The 21097-nt window shown below is 43.1% G+C and overlaps 1 protein-coding gene across 1 annotated transcript in view; it reads right to left on the bottom strand.

The window, feature by feature from the left end:
• Nucleotides 1-21097, bottom strand: part of LOC310765435 (receptor-type tyrosine-protein phosphatase C-like) — an 86514-nt gene that overhangs the window by 28283 nt on the left and 37134 nt on the right. Inside the window, 5 exon segments of the mRNA XM_083620372.1 lie at nt 128-358; nt 3321-3338; nt 7002-7103; nt 9331-9459; nt 13777-13809. Coding sequence (XP_083476498.1) covers nt 128-358; nt 3321-3338; nt 7002-7103; nt 9331-9459; nt 13777-13809 — 513 coding nt within the window.

Here is a 21097-nt window from a genome sequence, read left to right as displayed (position 1 = left end):
CCCTCTGACATACCCCCAGGTTACATTCTCCCAATAGCTTAGCACTGGGGGGAGGACAGCTCATCAGAGTGGCTGAAAAACAATAAGGCAGATTTTGCTTAAATAAATGAGAAGTATCTGATCTTACCAGGGGGGACATGAACTGATAATGTTAAATCATCACATCCATTAAAAGATGCTACTATCTTGTCTTCGTCACATTCTTGAAGTCCAGCAAGTGTGCTTTGGTCCTTGTCCCAAGTACAGTGGGCATTTTCACAGCTAACATTTTGCAGCTCTGCCCTTTTCATAACTGCAAGTTCTGCAGTGACGCCTTCTGAATTGTATTTATAATGATTCACTGAAATGTTTATACGACCTAAGAGATGAGAGATATGTTTAAATGCTTGTTGCACTGAAACATGTTAAAAACAATCAAACCACAAATAATGTTTAATGTGCATTAACAGTTTAAAAAGAGGCACAGTATGTGCACTACAGGTGAGACAAACTGTTCTTCTGCTGATTACGTAGATTTGCAGCTGCTTGTTTTCCTTCAGTTCATACTGGAAATATTTCAGTTCATTAACCAGATCTGCCCAACCTGTGTGACTCACCAAGCCAGGCGCAGCTCATCAGCAATATATATAATGGCCCATCAGAACACCTTGGCATCAGGCTGGGGTGGTGGTGGAATGTGATTGGGCAGAGCTGTCCCCCTGCGCAGCCTAGGTGGCCTCCTGCCAGCCATGCCAGCATCACTCAATTGGTTTGGCACTTCTCCACACACACATCTACAGACAGGCAAAAGTGCCCCTGGCAGGATCCCCAACAACAGCAGCCAGCAGAAGGCCCTGGAATCCATTGACCCAATTGGTGCAGCAGCTCCAGGCTGGCACAGTGATCCTGTCCCCTTCCTAGGCATGGAAGGACTTGTCAATATTGGTTGTCTCCATTTCTAGTTTTTGTAAGTTCAGTTCTCTGCATTTCTTCAGCAGTTTGTGGTTTTAAAAGAAAAACCCTTCATCAATTTAGTGCAATTTTATCCTAATAAACACATATTTTCTATGCAGTTTTGACTAATCTACACATATTACACCGAAACCCACACCCAGTATCTGTGTTGTTGTAAGCAGCGGTCAGTTGGAGTGCTACACTGCAAAATTTGGATTTTTGAAGGACAGCTGTGTTTCAGTTCTCACGTTGCTTTGGAAAGAGCAGATGTGAGCGATTCAGCCTTAAATGCAAACTCAATTGGCAATATGTAATGAGTATAATAATCACATTCATTAGAAATTTATGGTATTAATGGAGGAATGAGTGTAGGCCTGTTTTTAGGCTGAAGAACACCACTCTAAAATGGAGTCTCGCTAAGACTTGTGGAACTGATAAGGTTGGCAAGCGAAGTGAGGAAGAGGTGTTGAACTCATGAGACCTGATGTACAAGCAGGTTGATAATGAAGGAGAGGTGTTGAGCAAGATTGACTAACAAGGGTGTGATGAACTCTGGAATGTGATGAACAACTTTGATGATGAACAGATGGCAGTGAATCACTAGAGCTGTATTGTCTGATATCTTCTCCTTCTTTGGTGATCACTTGTAGCTGAGTAAGATTGTCTTCCATAAACACGGTTTTAACAATGAGTCTGTAAGTGACTATGGAGGCCAATTCTGGACCCACACGTCCTTTCACAATGGGGACATTGGTTCCTGGGTGGGAGTTGATCACGGTGTGGATTTGCCAAGCGTGCCTTCCTCTTAGCACGTCTCTCCCTTGCATTCTGAGTCTGAGTGTCTTCAAAGTCCATGACACCTTGGGTAAAGGCTGTTCTCCAACTGGAGTGCTTGCAGGCCAGTGTTTCCCAGTTGTCAGTGTTTATACTACATTTTTTAAAGATTTGCCTTGAGACAGCCTTTAAACCTCTTTTGTTGACCACCAACATTACGCTTTCCATTTTTAAGTTAGGAATAGAATAGTTGCTTTGGAAGACGATAATCAGGCATCTGCACAACATGACCAGTCCAACAAAGTTGATGTTGAAGAATCATTGCTTCAACACTGGTGATCTTTGCTTCATCCAGTACACTGATTTTAGTTTGCCTGTCTTCCCAAGTGATGTGTAAGAATTTTCAGAGACACCGCTGATGGAATCTTTCGAGAAGTTGGAGATCAGCTACTGTTCAGCTACTGATCAGCTACTGATCAGCTACTGCTGTAAAGTTGGTGAGTATGATTGAGAATGTGTGTGTGTATGACTTATAACTGAAATGTAACTGATATGAAGACTATAGAATACAGTGATATAAGATCAGAAATGAACTCAATCCACCATGCGGGGAGCCACTTTAACTAAAATGTATAATTGGAAGTTGATTGGCATTTTGATAATTGTATAATTTGGGAATTAATTATTATTATAATTTGGCTACTATTGGGGGTATATTGGAATACTAATAACAACTTTACAAGAGATTGTGTGTGTGTGTGTGTGTGTGTGTGTGTGTGTGTGTATTAGGGACTGCAATTGTAATGTATACAATAAATACGTTTTGTTGAGTTGCAACTCTCTGGGTCTACTTGTGTTCCTTTCTCCTAAAAAACCAGCTAAAAACGAACCTCTGATTTGTAACATTTCTCCCCCAGTCTCTGCCCTTTCCTGTCCTGCCATCCCAGCCACTAAACAAAGCAAGACTGTTGATTCAGCAGCTACCTGTATGGTGGGGAATGCCCTGCAGCTCTGCCAAGTTTGGCTTGCGCCAGGGAAAGATTTAGGAGAGCCTAACTGATTCAGTTGCACTGGGTGCAGAGCCTCAGGGGCACCGTACATAACTATGCTGCAGAATGGAAGGTGAGAGGAGGGGGGGCACCAAATTTTGGCATTGCACAGGGCATCGTTGAAATTTGAAGCCCTCAGATCTGCCACTGCTTGTGCTTCATAGCCCTTTGATCTTTTGACTGCTGTTTGTGTAAGAGGGGCTGCAAAATACAGGAGAACCTCGAGTTCCTGGGAGGCCACAGTTGTTGATCTTCATGAAGTTCAGGGAATGAAAAGGAACGGTCGGTTTTTAGCTACATATTTAGCTTACATATTATATGGATATTCAAAGATATTTCTTGTATGCATGAGTCATATATGTGAATGGTCCCATTATTTGCTAGTGACTCCAAATCTTGCAATTATTTGCTAGTGACTCCAAATCTTGCAATTTACAGGCACATTTTTAATGCCTGGTTTTCTGTATTTCATTATCGTTCTTGAGAATTATCTGTGTCCTCGAGAATAACAAAAGGGACGTCTAACAAGTTGGGTTCCATCTTCAAGAAAACATTAAAACTTACTGCAGTCCACGGGAGTAGCTGTAAGAAAGAAGATAAAATCTCAGAAGGCTCTTCATTATAAATGCATCAAAGAGAAAATAATTATTCACATACAGTGTGTATATGTGTGTGTGTTTATATACTGCTTAGTGCCAATATAAGTTTCTAAGTGTCTTACAAAACATAAAAACCAGTTGCGTTAAGACATTAAAATATAAGCTCCCATCATTAAAATATCTATATAACATTGTACCTTTTATACCATGGTTTTGATCTTTTTCATGGTATTTAAGCATAAACACAGTTAACTATACTTTGCACTGAGTAATTGAAATACTGCATAATTACTGGAGACCAATGAAATAGCATTCAAATGGAGGTAAATGCAGTATACAGTACTTGAGGTGTGGCCTACAGACCTTGCTGCTCTGATATGATATGCACCCCAGGCCCAGTGAACACATGCAGGCACCAGCAAACCTCAACCACAGCTAATACAGCGTCCAGAAGACAGTATTCCTCCACTTGTGGCTCTGCTGCAATTGGTCTCTTGGCAGCTGAACGGCCTCCAAGGCCTTGTTACACTGGGCTGCTACTGGTTGCAGCGGTCCTAGTCAATTGCAGGATTCTCAGTAAAGGTGTCCCCACAACTGAGCCATGGTAACTTGAGCCCTACAAATGCTTGGTGTTTGCCGGGAGTTTCTGTCACCTGTCTGTTCTTATATTGGGGTAGACATCATGTCAGGGCAGTAGCATCTTCAGAGCAAAATCTTACAGCCACAAAACTACAACTTTTTTTTATTGGTTTTCCCCAAAAAACATTTCCTGTGCAAACGTTATTGAAATGAAATTAGACCATATGCAAGAGCACCTGAATTGTGTTGCCGATGCTTAAGTCTCAAAATGTGGTTATTTGGACTTTATATTGCAGAGATTCTGTATGGCTAAGTCCCATCTCTGAGTTCCACTACCATCTGAGCCTTTTTGGGGGTGGTACCCTCTCCAGAAGACCTAATCTTGGGCCCACACTGTTGACTTCTTTGTGCTACATTAAAGTCTAGTAAATTAAAACATCATATCATTGGGCAAATAGTTTACATTACTAATGCTGAAATCTAATGCAAGCTTTCCCTACTGGGACCTCTCAGCAAACATGTCTGCATCCTTGCTGTATCTTGTCATACTAGTTCAAAACAACGTGACAAATTGGGTCCTCCCTTAAAGAGGGCATGTGTTGTGGTGAGACCTGGCAACCAAACCCTGTGTTGTGGGTGGGTATGATTGGATAGCCACAACACCCAATTGGTACGTCCCTTGATGCAGGGTTTAATCAGGCCAATGGGATGCAGCCTAAACGGATCAAGGGACCTATATATACCTATGCACGTGACCCAGAGCTTCCTCTTTCGGTGCGTGCATTGGAACACCCACCCACCTCTCCCTAATTTTTTAGGGCTGTGCGCTTGACCTTGCTATGCTGGAATTCCTATACAGGAATTTTCCCACTTGGCTGATTGGCTGGTGCCATTTGGGTTTCGCCTGCCATGTAGCAAATCGTCACAACTTGGAAGGTTGCGGATAGGCACTGGTTCATGTGATAGGGATGGGAGAACGCTCTCGCCATCCCTATGTGAAGGGTATTCCGTTAAAGGAATCCAGGGACTCAATGGTTTGGTCAACCCTGTGAGGGGGTTGTGCCCATGTCAGAGTCCAGGGGGACATTTGGGTGGTGGACATAGCCTGTTCCCGGCCTACCTGGGTGTTTACCCTAGGCTGGCCTATGCTGGTGTCCTGGGTCAGCACTACCTGCAAGGGTGCAGGGAGCTAGCTGAACCAGAGCCTATGCAACCACTCACTTGCTGTAATCAATAAAGTTGTGGCCTAAATTCTGCCAAAAACCAAACCAAAATTTGAGTCTTGTCTGAATTTATTTAAGGGGGAGGTTTAAAGGTCTGAACACGCAACTTAGGTCACTGCAAAATGGCTAAAAATGTTTTGCAAAACTAGCAATTTCCCAATGAAACCGCCTACTTATAATTTAGCCTTAAAAGTTGATTTTATTTCCGAGTTTCCTATTTCCTATTTCCTACTAAACTGTCCTCAGATGACAGGTTCTGACACAGTGTAAATTATTTTCCCTAATAAGCTATTTAAATGCTTGCAACAGTCGATACAGTCTGAGGTTAATTCAACGGCTTGTCAGATAGCCAAACATTTATTTGATTGCCTCCCTATTCTCTGATCTTGGGGCAGGCCTGATGCATGTGGGGTTTGTCTACATTTATTGTTGGGGAAAAACAGTAATTCCATTTTTGTTTTGTGATGTTTGTTTGACTTATCGCTTGAACTTTCTTGTGAAGTTATGAGGTTCGCTGCTTTCATTCTATTGGCAGTTATTCTTCTTTACATTTTCCTCCATTTTCTTTGACTAGGGGATGGATGAATCAGTCTATTTGCCACTTTCAAAAGTGTGTACACATAAGACTGTTCTGTCCTGCTTCCATAAGAAAATGTGCCTTTAAATACCTATATCAGGTGTGAGGAACCCTTTGTCCCTGCATATTCTGGTGACCTACCATTCTTATCATCCCAGGGCTTTTACCATGCTTGCTGGGGTGAACTGGGAGCTGCAGTTCAGCAGTGTAGCCCAGTATCACTTTCTAGGGGATCCAACACTTTAAAACATTTAATGATAGTCCTACTCCACCTTTCTTTCACGATGGAATTCAAGGTGGAAAATCTAGGAGTCTTAAATGGTCTTACATCAGAGCAGTGACCAAATCCAGGGTTTTGTGAGCAGAGTTCTGTTCACGCAATGGGACCTCTGCTTCCTCTCCTCTCCCCCAACCTTCAAAATCTGCTCCAGGGGGTCCTCCAAAGTTGTTTGAGGGTATGTGGGAAACTGCAGGGAAGAGGAAAGGAAGAGGACGTTCCATTGTTCACAGAGAAGTCTGTTCTGTGAGTGGAGCTGCTGCATTGGGTAAGGCTCCAGGGCTACAATTTAGTTATTTTTTTAGCAGTGCTTCCAAGTTGGTTTACCATTTATAATTTTTGCCATCTATTTTCTGCTTTTATTTTTATTTATTCTTTGCTCCTGCTTTGCTTTCATTTATTTACTGTTCAGTCACCTTGCTATACACTTTTTAGGATCACCAAAACTTTCCTTAATAAGTAGCAGGAACCTTTTAGATCAATTCTTTTTTAAATTATAATTTATTATAATTTTGATGTTATTGTGAAATATTGAATATTCATATTATCCTCAGTGCCAATCACTGTTACAATACATTTCAGTATGACTGGTGACCAAGTGCTATGGTCTTCTGCTGTTAATGAAATTTTATGACAAATACACAGTAACAGAGATTGAAAAGTGCTGCCTGTTGAGAAAGCTACCTAAATTAAATGGATAATTTGCTTCAAGTTGCAAGTTCTTATGTTTGTTGCAGTGCATTCTAGAATTGGGGTAAGATATGCCAATTTAGATAAAGCAGTATCCCACTTCTCATATGACAGATGTCAGTCTTGGCTCTTAAACCAGATTCTTGGATTGGAATTCATAAATAATTTCTGCACGAATCCAATTCATTTCAGTTGTGTTTGCACAGGAAAAATTTCATTCTCAAAGGAATTTGGATGCCATTCAAAGCCATGCATGCATGTGGTGCTAGCAATGCTCTAAAATGTGTGCAGGTTTGTCACCTATTGGACCAGTGGTGGTCTCTGAGAGAGCTGAAGGGATGTTTGCTGGAGTGCCAGAGGACGCTGAAATGTTGGTATGCGTGGTGGAATTATCCCCATCATCTGCCAGGAAATAAACAGAACGTTAGCGTTACATTCAGCAATTATTGATGCCATATCCCCATGAATGGAAACAACCTTGAAGCACAACTGCAAGCTGAGAAAATGTGTTCCTTCTCCTATAAAAAGGAAAACTAGCCTTCTTAATGGGAATATAAAGTACAGTCCTACACACGCAGACCTGCAGATAAGCACCATTGAAGAGAGTGGGTCTTACTTCTGAGGGTGTTTGCATCAGATGCTGCTGCAACAGTTCTTCCCTGTTCATACCAACTCAGAAGTAAGATCCATTTAGTTCAGTAGGACTTAATCCCAGATAAGTATGTACAAGATTGCAGTCTTAATTTCTTACTCGAAATGAAGAACAGAAGTGATAATTCAGATGTCTACAAAACATTTCACTTTGATATATGAATAAAGGTTCCTTCCTTCCTTCCTTCCTCATTTTTACAAGTCTACCACAGTGGGTGGGCATGCATTGGATTATGGCTCCTTTTTTTGGAGAGATCATTGGTTAGTTTAAAAACTTTAGGTATTCTTTTGGGTGCGGATTGTGTCTGGATAAATATAACAATATGTGGAATCCATTTATCAAGAGTAATTCTACATTTATTGGAAGAATTGTATTACTGATATACTCAATTGTATCACGATTTAAATTTTTCTTTTGTTTGTTTTCTTCTTCTTTATTTTCTTTCACATTATTCCCTCACTATACATATAAAAATAAAACTGTATGTGTTCTTATCAACTCAATTAAAATTGAGAATGAAAAATGTTTTCTATTCTAAATGATTTTAAGATACTGGAAGACAAATTAACTCTGTCCTGGTTTTATACAAATTTGTAACATCAGTGCAAATGTGGTATTAATTAGAAATGGCTCAAATGGCCAGCATCTCTTGGGTTAATGTGTGTGTGTGTGTGTGTGTGTGTGTGTGTGTGTGTGCACGCGCGCGCAATGTGACTCTTACCTTTTGGCCTCAGTACAGCAAATATTTATTACCCAACTACACAGTATTAAATGCTGACTTCAACAACACTGGGCCTTAAAAACAACAGCAACTTCATAATATATTTGTTCATAGCTGTGAAACCTTTCTTTGGTTCAAAGCAGCCTAGACTCTCGAGTCATAAAGCTCCAGGGAAATTCTACATAATTCTACATAAGAACCACTGGCATTTATTTAGTTAACTGTTTCATTTAAAGGAGTTCCTACCATTATAGACATATAAAACAGGATGTGTAAAACAGGAGGTTTGCAAAGGAGATGCTCCCTGTTTGTTATGTCCTTGCTTACTAAAAACTGGAATTAAGGTTAACCTTTCAAAAGTGTAATATTTAAAATAAACTATCTGCACATGGAATCACTTCCAGGAAGAATTTTACACTGGCAAAAGTAATTCCTGAATTTGCTATTCATGTAGGGTTCCCAATGTTCTTTCTCATCCTGCTTCTGAGCCTTTGAAACCACTGTAATATGGAAAAATAGGTGGGGCTTTTCTTAGTGTGTAGATAAAGTGATGTGGAAGCCCTGCCAGAAAAAGATACGTACAAGTAACTTGTCCCCCAATGATCCTTTTCACTGGATCCTAGCTTTTAGTACATTGATTTGTTTGGTAAGTCCATGCCTGGTTTAATGTATCAAGGGGCAGGAATAACCGGTGAGAATTCTTCTATAAGACAAATTGGGTGTGTTCACGTGTCAAGGCAAGCCATAAACCATGTGAACAAACATAGCTGTCATTTCACTCCTTTCTTCAAGCTTGGATCACTCTAACCAACTGAGCTAAGCGTTGACTTAGCATGATGCGTGCACCAGCACTCATAGCGTGTTTCCAAGCAAATCATGACATTGTTTAGGAGATGTGAAGTCAATGTTCATGGTTAGATGTCCAAAATGCACCAAGTTGGCCACTGACTTGATATTTTTAAACTAGACACACAGGAATGCATCCTCCAATGACAACCCAGCGTTATAATGCAATTAAAAGCTTAAAGATATCCAGATTTCAAAAGAACCTCAACAATCGCCTGGTTGACATCCCTGCCAATACAGGGAATTCAATGTTAAAGCATCCCTCAAAGGTGGTCGTCCAGCCTCAGCTTAGAAACCTCAAGCAAAACATATGTGCATTCTGATAATGCTTAACTATCCCACAAACTGAATATTCATGCCCAGTACTTAAGACATTGCTCAGGAGCACTGCAAAGAACAACACGGCAAACCTGGTGGTGCGTGCGTGACGGTGGAGGGAGAGAGTGAAGGAGGGGCAGCAGTGCTGCTGAGTGCCTGAGTGCTGGAAGAGTTTGCGTCCGTGCGAGGGAGGAAGGATGAGCTGCTTGTTGGAACAATCTCTGTAGTAACAAAAGTGCAATAATTTTTATTACCATTGTTACGACACAACAGCAAAACATTAACTGGTTAAGGGGTACCCTTCAGAGAAGGAAGCAGTATTCCCGATCTCTTGCAAAGCTAATTCAGCAGCAGTACTGTGAAACATGCTGCGGTTGCTACCTGGAGCATCAACTGTGTGGGCTCACCAGGTGGTTCTATGGGACGTCGGTGGCGCTGTGGTCTAAACCACTGAGCCTCTTGGGCTTGCTGATCAGAAGGTCAGCAGTTCAAATCCACATGATGGGGTGAGCTCCCATTGCTCTGTCCCAGCTGCTGCCAACCTAGCAGTTCGAAAGCATACCAGTGCAAGTAGATAAATAGGTACTGTGGCAGCAGGAAGGTAAACGGTGTTTCCATGCGCTCTGGCTTCCGTCACAGTGTCCCATTGCACCAGAAGTGGTTTAGTCATACTGGCCACATGGCCCAGAAAGCTGTCTGTGGGCAAACGCTGGCTCCCTTGGCCTGAAAGCAAGATGAGCGCAGCAACCCCATAGTCGCCTTTGACTGGACTTAACCGGCCAGGGGTCCTTTAACTTTCACCTTTAACTTTAAGCCTGATTCTAACCACGCTTTGGAGGGGAGGGGGACAGCCTATCATTAGTACAATTGGCCCAATTCACATGCATGCCCCTTCATTCATGTAGCTAGCCAAGCAGAAAAAGGTCATAATGGGATCAGCTCCCCAGTGTGAGCAACTCTGCAAAGATGAGTGAAGTGAGCCACAAAGCCAGCTTCAGTCTTGCTAACACAGAGATGTTTCCTGTCCTCAGCAGCTGTCCATGCGTACCTCTCAGCCCCCTGCCCCAATGGCTGTTCTCCTAATTTCTGCTCTAATTTTATGGTTGTAGAGTCGGCCATTCACCATCCATTGCGTTGCAACTCAACATACTTATTCAAGTAAAGTTTCCAGCCACGTAGCAGTTATGTGATGAGGCTCCCCACCACCACCACCACCACCACCACCACTCTCCCGAGAGAGGACAGTGTTCCTGGGGCAGTACAATCTCTTATCAGAAAACTCCAAAGCAAACCTGTGACGTTGGCAGAGACAGCAGTCGCAGGGGTGGCAGTTGCTTTGCTAACAGGTATTCCGGAAGCATTGGAGGCCTGGTAAGTAGGGGTGACTGCCTCCTTGGTCGCAGAGCCAGGCTTTGCTTCAGAGGTGCTTGCAGGTGAGGGTGGAGTGGTGCGTGGAAGTGTGGGAGAAGAGCCAAGAAGAGATCCTATGGTGAGCACGTGAGGGGGGAGGGCAATAAACAAATCAGCCATGTTACACAGCAGAGTCTTAAACAGAATGGCACCAGCATGAACCAGGATAAATTACAAGGACTATTATGCTTCCAGGGGTCTGTCATTCCATCCTTACCAATACGGATTAGGCTATGGTGTTGGAAGTGCCATAACTGGAACATCTGATGCCTCAGCTACATGGATGGCTAGGGTGATTTGGAGCTCAGCCATACTTTGCAAGAGGGGGGTGCCTAACCCTGTGCCCTTGTCCAACAACCCAAATCCAGATCGCTTTCCAAAGTTGCTATTGACCCCAGGGAGAAAATCTCACAAACATTTCACACTTCATGGATAACAACAGCTTGGGGTGTGGGGGAAAGGGTAGATTTCAACCCTCCAAATCTGGGCCTTTGTCTTCCAAGCAAGGAACTCCCATGTCACGTGTAGTTCAACTCCAAGTTTACAAAATCTCTAGCTTCAGATATCATGGGACACGGACTAGGTATACCATGTTGGAGGCTGGAGAATACCCACCCTTGCAAGCACTCAGTACGAAGACCTGTTCTAGGGGTGGGGAAGCTGTGGCCCTCCAGATGTTATCGGACTACAACTCCCATCATTCCCGAGCCCTGGCCATGCTGGCTATGGCTGATGGGAGCTGCGGTCCAGCAACATCTGGAAAGCCACGGGTTCTGCATCCCTGCTCTATTCAGACATTCAGTGCTGAATGAAGGAGGGGAGAGCAAGGCCACACCCTCTGGCCCCTCCTCCTCTGACATATCCCCATCGCCTGGTCCTCTTCCCTCAAGGTATTGTGATGGTGGAGATCTGCAACAGGACGCCAACAGAAGTACAACAGGCTCCTCCCTGCAGACCTTTTCTCTAACTGGAGGCAGCCCATGGCAACAGGTATATGGCAGAGGGGGCCGTTAGCTAGTGCATCCCAGCAAAACTCCTTGTGATGGCCTGGGATTTGACTTGGATGCTGAACCTGAGGGATCCCAGCCTGCACAGGATTCCCCGCCTCCAGAACCAGCTGAGCCGGGACTGGGGCATGAGCCTGAAGGGTCCTCACCTGTGCTGGGTCCTCAGGTGCAGGCATCAGCTGAGTCTGCTCTGGCTCCTGAGGTGATGGAAGACCCATTGCCTGCAGGTGCTCCACTCTCAGCCCCGTCAGGGGAGGCTGAGGTTGTCTCTGGGTCCGGTAACCCTCCAGCCTCTCCTGAGCTGCAGAGGCTCAGGGCAGAGAGGCGGAGGGAACTAAGTTCCCGCAGGAGGAGTGCTCGCCTCCAGGCCAGGAGAGGGGAGTCACCAGAGGATCGGGGCTGCCCTATGCCTCGGGGCAGATAAAAGCCGGCCGGCCCCAGTCCCAAGTTGTGGGAGCAACATTGTTGGTTGTTAGTTCCTGCCTGAACCCTGTCCTGCTTTTCTGCCAGAGCTCCTGACCCGCCCTGGCTCCCTGCTTGCATGCCTGTTCCTGACTTCACCCGACTCCCTGCCCTGCACCCTGCTTCAGCTACTACGGACTGCCTCCACGTTGCACCTTTGACCACGGACCGGACTTGGACCTCGCCTCTCGGGTAACCCACGGGACCAGCACACCCCTCATAGAAGGCCAGGGCTTGTTTTTCAGCCAGAACTCAGTGGCAGCCATTGCCATTCTAAGCGAACAAGGGAGACATTCATGGTGAGTTCCGGCATCTCTTTTTTTCTAGAAAAAACAGCACTGAGCATGGCACCTTTGCCAGGTGCAGCTCACAATTTCAAGGATATTTATCTGCTGAACACACCCTTTGGATAAAAAAATCAAACATGGCTGCCCATGATGGCAATAGCCTTCGAAAAATGTCACTAGCCTTCTTGATCATATGTGATGTGTGGCACATGGATGATCCAAAAGAAACCAAAAAAGACCCACATCTCCCATTTTACCAAACTTAAGCTGGCAACTCCGATTTGCCAAAGGCTGTCAGGTAAGTAAGTGGCAGTTTAAAAGCCTGACAAATACCGTCTTTTTTGCTCTATAAGACCCACTTTTTCCCTCCTAAAAAGTAAGGGGAAATGTGTGTGCGTCTTATGGAGCGAATGCAGGCTGCACAGCTATCCCAGAAGCCAGAACAGCAAGAGGGATCACTGCTTTCGCTGCGCAGCGATCCCTTTTGCTGTTCTGGCTTCTGAGATTCAGAATATTTTTTTTCTTGTTTTCCTCCTCCAAAAACTAGGTGCGTCTTATGGTCTGGTGCGTCTTATAGAGCGAAAAATACGGTACCTTGTGGCTGAATGTATGCTAGACACTGTATGGAAGATGAAAGAAGTGGCATGAGCCCACCCAAAAGTCCTTGTGCTCTTTGCCAATTAATCCAGAACCATTTCCATTGCTAGGTTCTAGATTTGCTACTAAAACTAACCCAGATTAAGAACACTTCCCTGATAAAATGCATTGTAGAGCAACCTGTGTATTTGCTCAATTAATCCCATTAGTGCAGCTTTCTTTCAAAAAGTTTTCTGGAAGTTTAACTAGATGTTTGAACTGAAATAAGTCTGAAACATGAATGAGGGAAAATATGTTCTTTAATTGCTATGGGTTGCATCCAGATCATGCTTAGAACAGAACAGAAATCTATGGGACCTAAGTTAGAGATCAATGTAAATCTCATTAATTTCAACAGGTCTCCTCTAACCATGACTATGCCTACAGCCAACTCTATATTGGCTCTATATTCACGACAACTAAAAAGTGATAAAAAGCAATTAAGTCACAAATAATCCAAGTAAAGTCTTAAATATAGTTCCCAGGACTGAGGAGCAGGTCAAAGATAAAATGGGAGGGAGAATACCCAACAAAATTTTCATTCTCTGTAAGATGTAACTGAACCCATTCCGCCTGTGATGTATATTCTGGGTGCTTGTCTTGCAAATGAGGGAGCTGACCCAATCCCTCACGGCTTACCTATTGCCCTCCCCACTGCCCACCCCACTCATAGAACTGGATCATGACCCATCTATAGCAAATATTTAACATAAATGTGATAAACAACTTTTCTTACCTTGGGGAGTAGGAGCAGTAGGATTCTTTGCCACTGTTTCAAGAAAGAAAGGAAGAAAAAAAGAAAAGAGTTTGAGATGCAATTTATTGATTTTTCTCCCACAAGGGGCTTTTGTATCCTTTGGTGTACTTAAATTTTACAGATATAGATGAAATAGAGATAGATAGATGATAGAGATATGAATTATCAGCAAAAGTAAATCATAATATACTGGTTGTGATTATATATAATAAAATTGGACAGAATAAGCATGGGAAATGGGTTTTTTTAACCAGCCAGGAGCTTTTAGTGGTGAAAACTCAAGAGTTACAAAAGACAAGGCATTTATTTTGAGCTGCATTTTCTTGGATTTGTAGGTCTTCAAGGCAGTGTCTGTGATCCTTTTGTGACCTCTTCCCTTATGCTGTACAGTATAATAGTTTTTTTAAAAATAATAATAATAATAATAATAATAATAATAATAATAATAATAAACGATTAGATTCTTGTAACCTAATACCACATCCTATGCACATAAAGCAAAATATCCCACTCTTGTCCAAAAGATGAAGTTTAGGCAATACATCGGGGGGGGGGGGAGGGAACCATCCAAATAACTTGATATCCTGTCCCAGACAAACATTTGTACAGAAGGCAATATAGGGGTTAAGCTAACCAAAGAGTTTCATGATAGAAAGGCGTCCTTTGTTGTTGTTGTTTTGCTGTTGTTTTTAGCCGTATACATAATAAAGCTGTACCAAGAAGTAGCAATTATACTCTGTATAGCAGTGCTGTAATGCACAGAAAGTTTAGAAAGAAATCTGTAGATGGCACCATAACACTACCAAACTGTATGCAGTAAATATCCGCTCCATAGTCAAATGAAGAGAAGTCCTTTTTCGAACAGAGGATGTTAAAAACCATAGGGCACCTGACTGTATATCTACGATCTATTCCTTTCTATTCATATTATTATTAATTCAGCTTGGTAGTCACTTTTTTATTTAGCTATTTTACAAAAAGTAAGTCAGAGCAACTTACAAAAAGCAGCATGTAAATTAAAAGCAACATAAAACTAAAAGAGAGTAAAAGCTAAAACTCATCCATATATATGGATGAGTTTTAGGGATGTCTTCCTGGGAAGGGCGTTCTACAAGCAGGGAGCCACCACTGAGAAGGCCTGTTCTCTGAGAACATGGAGAAGGGCCTTGGGTGATGAGTGCAGGGTTGGGGTTGGTCCATGTGGGGAGAGGTAGTCCTTGAGGTCTTGAGTCACAGAAGCCTTTATAGGTGAAAACCAGCACCTTGAACTGGGCCAGGAAACCATTTAGAAGCCACTGCAGGTTTGTCAGAATTGGTGATGTACGTTCAGATCCTTTTGCATTGGTCAACAATCTGGTTGTGGACTTGTGCACCTGCTACCATTTCTGAAACACCTTCAGAAACAGCATTGCAGTAACCTAACTTAGAGGGTACCAGAGCATAGGCAACAAAACCTAGGCTGTTCCTGTCCACAGAAGGTTACATTATTAGTTCTTCAAAAGTACTAATGGTAAAGGAATGGCAGCACTTCCACAATCCAGAGTCACCAATGTTATATTATCATCATGCAATTTTTTTATCTGCGTTCATCAGTGGTGCTCATCTGGATTTTTAAAGCCACATTCCTAGTCTTACTTGGTTTCTCCCAACGCGGACTGTCGTGACTCGAAAAACAAGGAGGATGAGTGAAGATGATATGCACACTAATCAAATGTCATAGGAACCTAGGTTCCCCCCTGCTCAGTATTGTCAGAGAGGTGCAATGAAGCATATACTCAGGCAAGTGTGTGTATATGAACACAGCCTAAAACCTTCTAGTAAATGTTGCATTTTTTAAAAAAAAGAGAATATTCTTGCTTTCTGTTATGTGTTCAAACACTTTGAGGTCAGTTTGCTGGTTGCTGCTTCAGCACAGACCGCTGCAGATTAAATTATTGCAGCAGAAACACCACCAGCAATATGCTATTGGGGAGAGGCTGAGAACTTAACTCCTCATATGGCAAGCAGACAAGTGTGTCTCGTCTGCAGGAGGAAAACTGGACTGATTCATTGAATCTTCAGGCAGCTTGCTGTAGGGGCACCAGTTGCGGAGAACTTTGTTGATCATCTTGGTGCGGGGCACCTTCTTTGCAGCAGCTCACATCTTGGCTACCTTCTTAAATCAGCACCAGTTCTTCATGAGCACTAGGAGTGATTAGTGCCCGTCGGGTATATGCCTGGGAGATGGTGCAGGCAAAGCCAGCGACAAGCAGAGCCACCCTCTGATTGGTTGTAAATAAGATGGCAAGGGGTTGGCTGTGGCCATCCTGAAGTTGGTGGTGTATTGGCCACCTTTAGCGGAGAACCTTAAGGTCCACAAATGACAACATTTTGGAGGTCCCAGGTTGCAAAGTGGTTAGATTTGTCTCAACTAGGGCCAGGGCCTTTTCAGTACTGGCCCCGACTTGGTGGAACGCTCTACCACAAGTGACTAGGGCCCTGCGGGACTTGACATCTTTCCGCAGGGCCTGCAAGACAGAGCTGTTCCACCTGGCCTTTGGCTTGGACTCGGTCTGACCCTTATGCTTCCCTCCCCTTATGGTCTTGATTTATCGGCTACTTTTAAAATGAGGCTGCATTTTAAATTTCATTTTAACCTGTATTTAATTTTTCCCCCCTATTATGTTTTTTACTGTGATTTTATTGGTTTTAGCTGCTCTGAGCCCGGCTCTGGCCAGGGAGGGAGGGGTATAAATAAAATTTATTATTATTTATTATTATTATAAGTCAGCTTCCACACACAACTGCATCTGGCATTTTAAAAAGAAAAGGCGGAGGGAGACGGTGCTGTATTGATTGGACTAGGGTTGGGGAGATCCGGGTTCAAATATTCAGTCGTCCTTCTGAAGCTCACTGGGTTACCCTGGACCCTATCTCTCAGCCTAACCTACCTCACAGGGTCATGGAGTGGGGGGGGGGTCAAACAGAGAGGGACGTGTGCTAGTGTCAAGGACTGGGCAGAGGAGGAATGGTGGAGACCGCCTCCCCACCCTGACCTTTCCAGGGAGGAGGAAGAGGAAGACAATATAGACTTACAACAGTGGTTTGAGGGAGGTCACAGCTCAGAGGCAGAGGAGGGGGAAAGTTGGGAAATAATAGGAGAGGAGGGGGAGGGGGGAGGAGGAAACAGGGTGACAGCTGATGGACACAGTGTCATTGGAAAGCCTTCCAGACCCCCAAATGTAAGGAGAAGGAGGGGGATTTCTTCCATATGTGGTGGACGTGTATAAAGGTTAAAGCCTATTGGGACATGATATATAATGAATTGAAAAAGGTTTTTTAAATACACCTTTAATAAAAAACCAGAGGCGTTTTTGTTAGGCATAATTGGAGATGAAATTCCTAAAAAAGATAAAAATCTGTTCATGTATGCTACAACGGCAGCAAGGACACTCTTGGCCGAGAAATGGAAGCAGCAGGAACTTCCAACGTTGGAAGAAGGGCAGATCAAACTGATGGAATATGCAGAATTGGCAAAGCTGATGGGGAAGATCCGAAATCAGCGCGACGAACTGTTTGAAAAGGACTGGAGTAAATTTATACAATATATGAAAGAACATGGCAAACATTTGTGGGTTTGAGTTGAAATATTTTGTAATGTTAATATTGGGAACTGGTTTACAATTAACAAGGTAAATTTTATTAAGACAGAAAGAAGGTAAATAGGTGGTTATAGAAATGCTAAGATGTAAGTGAATATTTATGAAAGCCAGAGAGTGGGGTGGGGGGAAGTCGAAGCTCAGTTTGAGCAATGTTTTTGGTGATGAGATTATTTAAAGGATTGTGATTATGGTAAAATGTAAATTTAATAAAAATTATTATTTAAAAAAGGAAAGCCTTCCAGACCCCCATCCTTCCCAGAACCCGGCGAGCCTTGAAAGTAGGAGAGCAAAGAGCTCAAAGGCAGGGCACGTAGCAGCACCCATAGAAGTGACGGGTGAGGAAGTGGGAGAGACAGGGGTGGAGATTCACTTGGGACAATGCCATTATCCAAGAGGCTGGGTTCTATAGCCTCTCTCTCTGTAAATATTGAATAAAAAAGGATGGTAAGAAACCTTCCCTTGTTTTATACTTTCCTGGGCAACCAGCCGGGAGCCGCTGTCAACATCCTGACAGCAAGCTTGTGCTCTTTGGAGGAAAAGCAGGATATAAGTAATAAATAATATAAAATAATGAATAATGGGATCCTTCTTATATATATATATATATATATATATAAACCCTTGTTTTAAATCTCAGTCTGCAGAAGTTGTAAGGAAACAGAACCAGCTGTAGTGATTTGGATATGTTTGTGGAGTGGGAAGAAACCCAACAAAAGACACCACAAGGTGTTTCAATGCTAAACGTCCAGGATGTGAGCAGGGAATGCTGAGAAGAAGCCAAGCCAAACCAGAGCACTGAATAAAAAAATTTTTTTCTGCCAGTAGCACCTTAAAGACCAACTAAGTTAGTTCTTGGTATGAGCTTTCGTGTGCATGCACACTTCTTCAGCATGCACACGAAAGCTCATACCAAGAACTAACTTAGTTGGTCTTTAAGGTGCTACTGGCAGAAAAAAAAAATTTTTTTGTTTTGACTATGGCAGACCAACACGGCTACCTATCTGTAACCAGAGCACTGAATGGCGCTCAACACCTGGCAACTACGGACAGAGGAGGAATCCTTTCATAAACATGTTTATACTCAGAATTTGGCTGCTGGATATGCGCTAGGCATTGCATGGCGTTCCAACCCAATCGAGCTTTGCTTACATCAGACCTTCTCCTACATCAAGAGCCCACTTGCCTCTGAGATGCATGATCTTTAAAACAAAAGTCTGTTTGATTACATGCAAAACTGTATACAAAAAGGTTTATTATATGCAAGATGCATATAAAAGAGTAAAACCCGGTGCAGTATGTTTCCTCAGCAAAAATGCCTTACATGCATACTTTTTGAAAACCTGGACGTATATCCCATAATATATGTATTATAATGTGTATAATAATGCATGCAATATATAAAAGAATGTTTGTGCTTTTAGCAGAACTGGGGGAGAGGGAAGGAAGCTCACCTCACTGAGATTAAGGAAAGAGATGGAAATCAGGAATATTGATCAACACCAATATTTTCAGATTAGAATAAGAAAATGACCACATTAAATTCTTTTGATGAGTAAGCAGTGATTTGGCACAAAGCATTGTACGTTTGTCAATCATGAGATTTTTTTATGCTTGGCTCTCATTCATGCGCAAAAGATTATTGCTAGAGTAGATAACATTCAATATACCTACTGTAGCTGCTGCCCAGTGCTCATTCACAAGACATTCATGCTTCAAACACACATCCCCACTCCTGAAATCTGGAAGTGTGGCACCTCCACAACCATGGCCACAACCCGTCAGTCAGATCACCCCTTTATTTTATTAGAACATTCTGAAGCCCTCCACTCTGAAGTTCAAAAGGGGCTTTGGACAGAAAAGCAACATTTTAAAAAAAAAAAACACAACACAACGCAATAAAAGCAAATAATTGTTTTAAGAAACAAAGCTAACAAGATACACTGCAATCAACAGCAGTGTCTGCTCAGCAGTTGTGGGCCTTCTTTTGATAGACTGCAAGTCAAGAGCAGTTGTAAACCTCATCGGGAAAGTCGTTCCACGCTGAGGAATCCACAGCCTTGGAGCACTTGCAGTGAAGGTCTTAATCCTTGCTGCACACAGATGTCCTTATGGAGGAGGGACTATCGGGCAGAACATAAACAGAGACAGGACTTTATGGAGTGTCCACCCCAGAAAAGCTCTCCTGGCCCTAGGGATGGTCAGTGTCCATTTTAGTTTCTCTCAGCTTCTCACTTTTTCAACCTTAGTTTCAAGTCTCCATGTTTCCCCATCAGATTTTGATTTTTAAAAAAGAGAGAAGTCCTCATGACAATTCATCGGCATTTCAGAGTTAAATTATCCCAATATAACTTATTTTTGCATGCAATTTTGCCTAATGCACACATTTTCGTAAAGCAGTTTTCTCTAATGTAACACAGGCAACAACCATAGCACATGTACATTGCTATGGAAGTGGCAGGAAAAGGAGGCGGAACAAGGTGGAACAGGGGCGGGGCGAAATGGGGGCGCGACCGCCTTCTGTACATGATTGACAGCCCGTATTTGGCTTCGAGGTTCACAACTTGCTCGGATCTTCCTTAAGCATTTAAACTTCCACATTAGGGCATCTGGCTGCCATCCCTTTTCTTAGGAACTGAAATTATATGTCCACTCTGTTGCAACCCCGTGTCCATTGTGAGAGTTTCCCATTATCTGACCCCCATTATATCAGGCAATTAGCATAGCATTGCTGCAAAGGCCTCCTTCATTTGTGGTTTCGCTTTGCCGACTTCTGTTTTTCTTCTTCGGGAGGCTGCATAAAAAAAGGAAGAGGGTGTGCAGCGCTCTGTGGTTTAGTACGCGAGTTCTTCTCTGTGGCGAAACTCGGTTTCCATAGCACCGGCATGCTAAAGGCATCGACCCACTCTGTGCTAAAACCACAACTTCTCCAGGGTAGTTGCGCGCTTCCTGATTCAAACCCTGTGCTACAAACTCAAGAGCATTTATGTTACCTACGTTTGCTTGTACCTCAGATGACAGTAAGTTGCCCTGTCAGGCCCAGATGAATAAGAGTGGATCCATATACTGGTTTTTATTTAAACCAGGCCCGTGTTGTTGTTGTTGTTGTTGTTGTTGTTGTTGTTGTATGTGTGTGTGTGTTGTGTCATGCCTAGCCTGTAAAAGAAACTTCTCTTCCCCTCTCTGGTTGTTTCCTCCAGAGCTCAATGGGAACTGGCCTTCAGTCTTGCCAGGGATAGGAAGCCATAGCTGCTGTTTTGTTCTTCATAAACACAGTGGTACCTCGGGTTACATACGCTTCAGGTTACATACACTTCAGGTTACAGACTCCACTAACCCAGAAATATTACCTCGGGTTAAGAACTTTGCTTCAGGATGAGAACAGAAATCATGCAGCAGCGGCGCAGCAGCAGGAGGAGGCCCCATTAGCTAAAGTGGTGCTTCAGGTTAAGAACAGTTTCAGGTTAAGAACGGACCTCCAGAATAAATTAAGTTCCTAACCCGAGGTACCACTGTACATACAATGCTTCCTGTCTCACCAGAGTGGTGCACGCTCTAGTTATCTCCCGCTTGGACTACTTCAATCCACTCTACGTCGGGCTACCTTTGAAGGTGATCCGGAAACTACAACCAATCCAGAATGTAGCAGCTAGACTGGTCAC

Source organism: Podarcis filfolensis, assembly GCF_964270895.1.
Source record: "Podarcis filfolensis genome assembly, chromosome: 6".
Taxonomy (NCBI): Eukaryota; Metazoa; Chordata; class Lepidosauria; order Squamata; family Lacertidae; genus Podarcis; species Podarcis filfolensis.
Note: the sequence above shows the minus strand (reverse complement) of the source record. Positions and strands in the feature narration are given on the sequence as shown.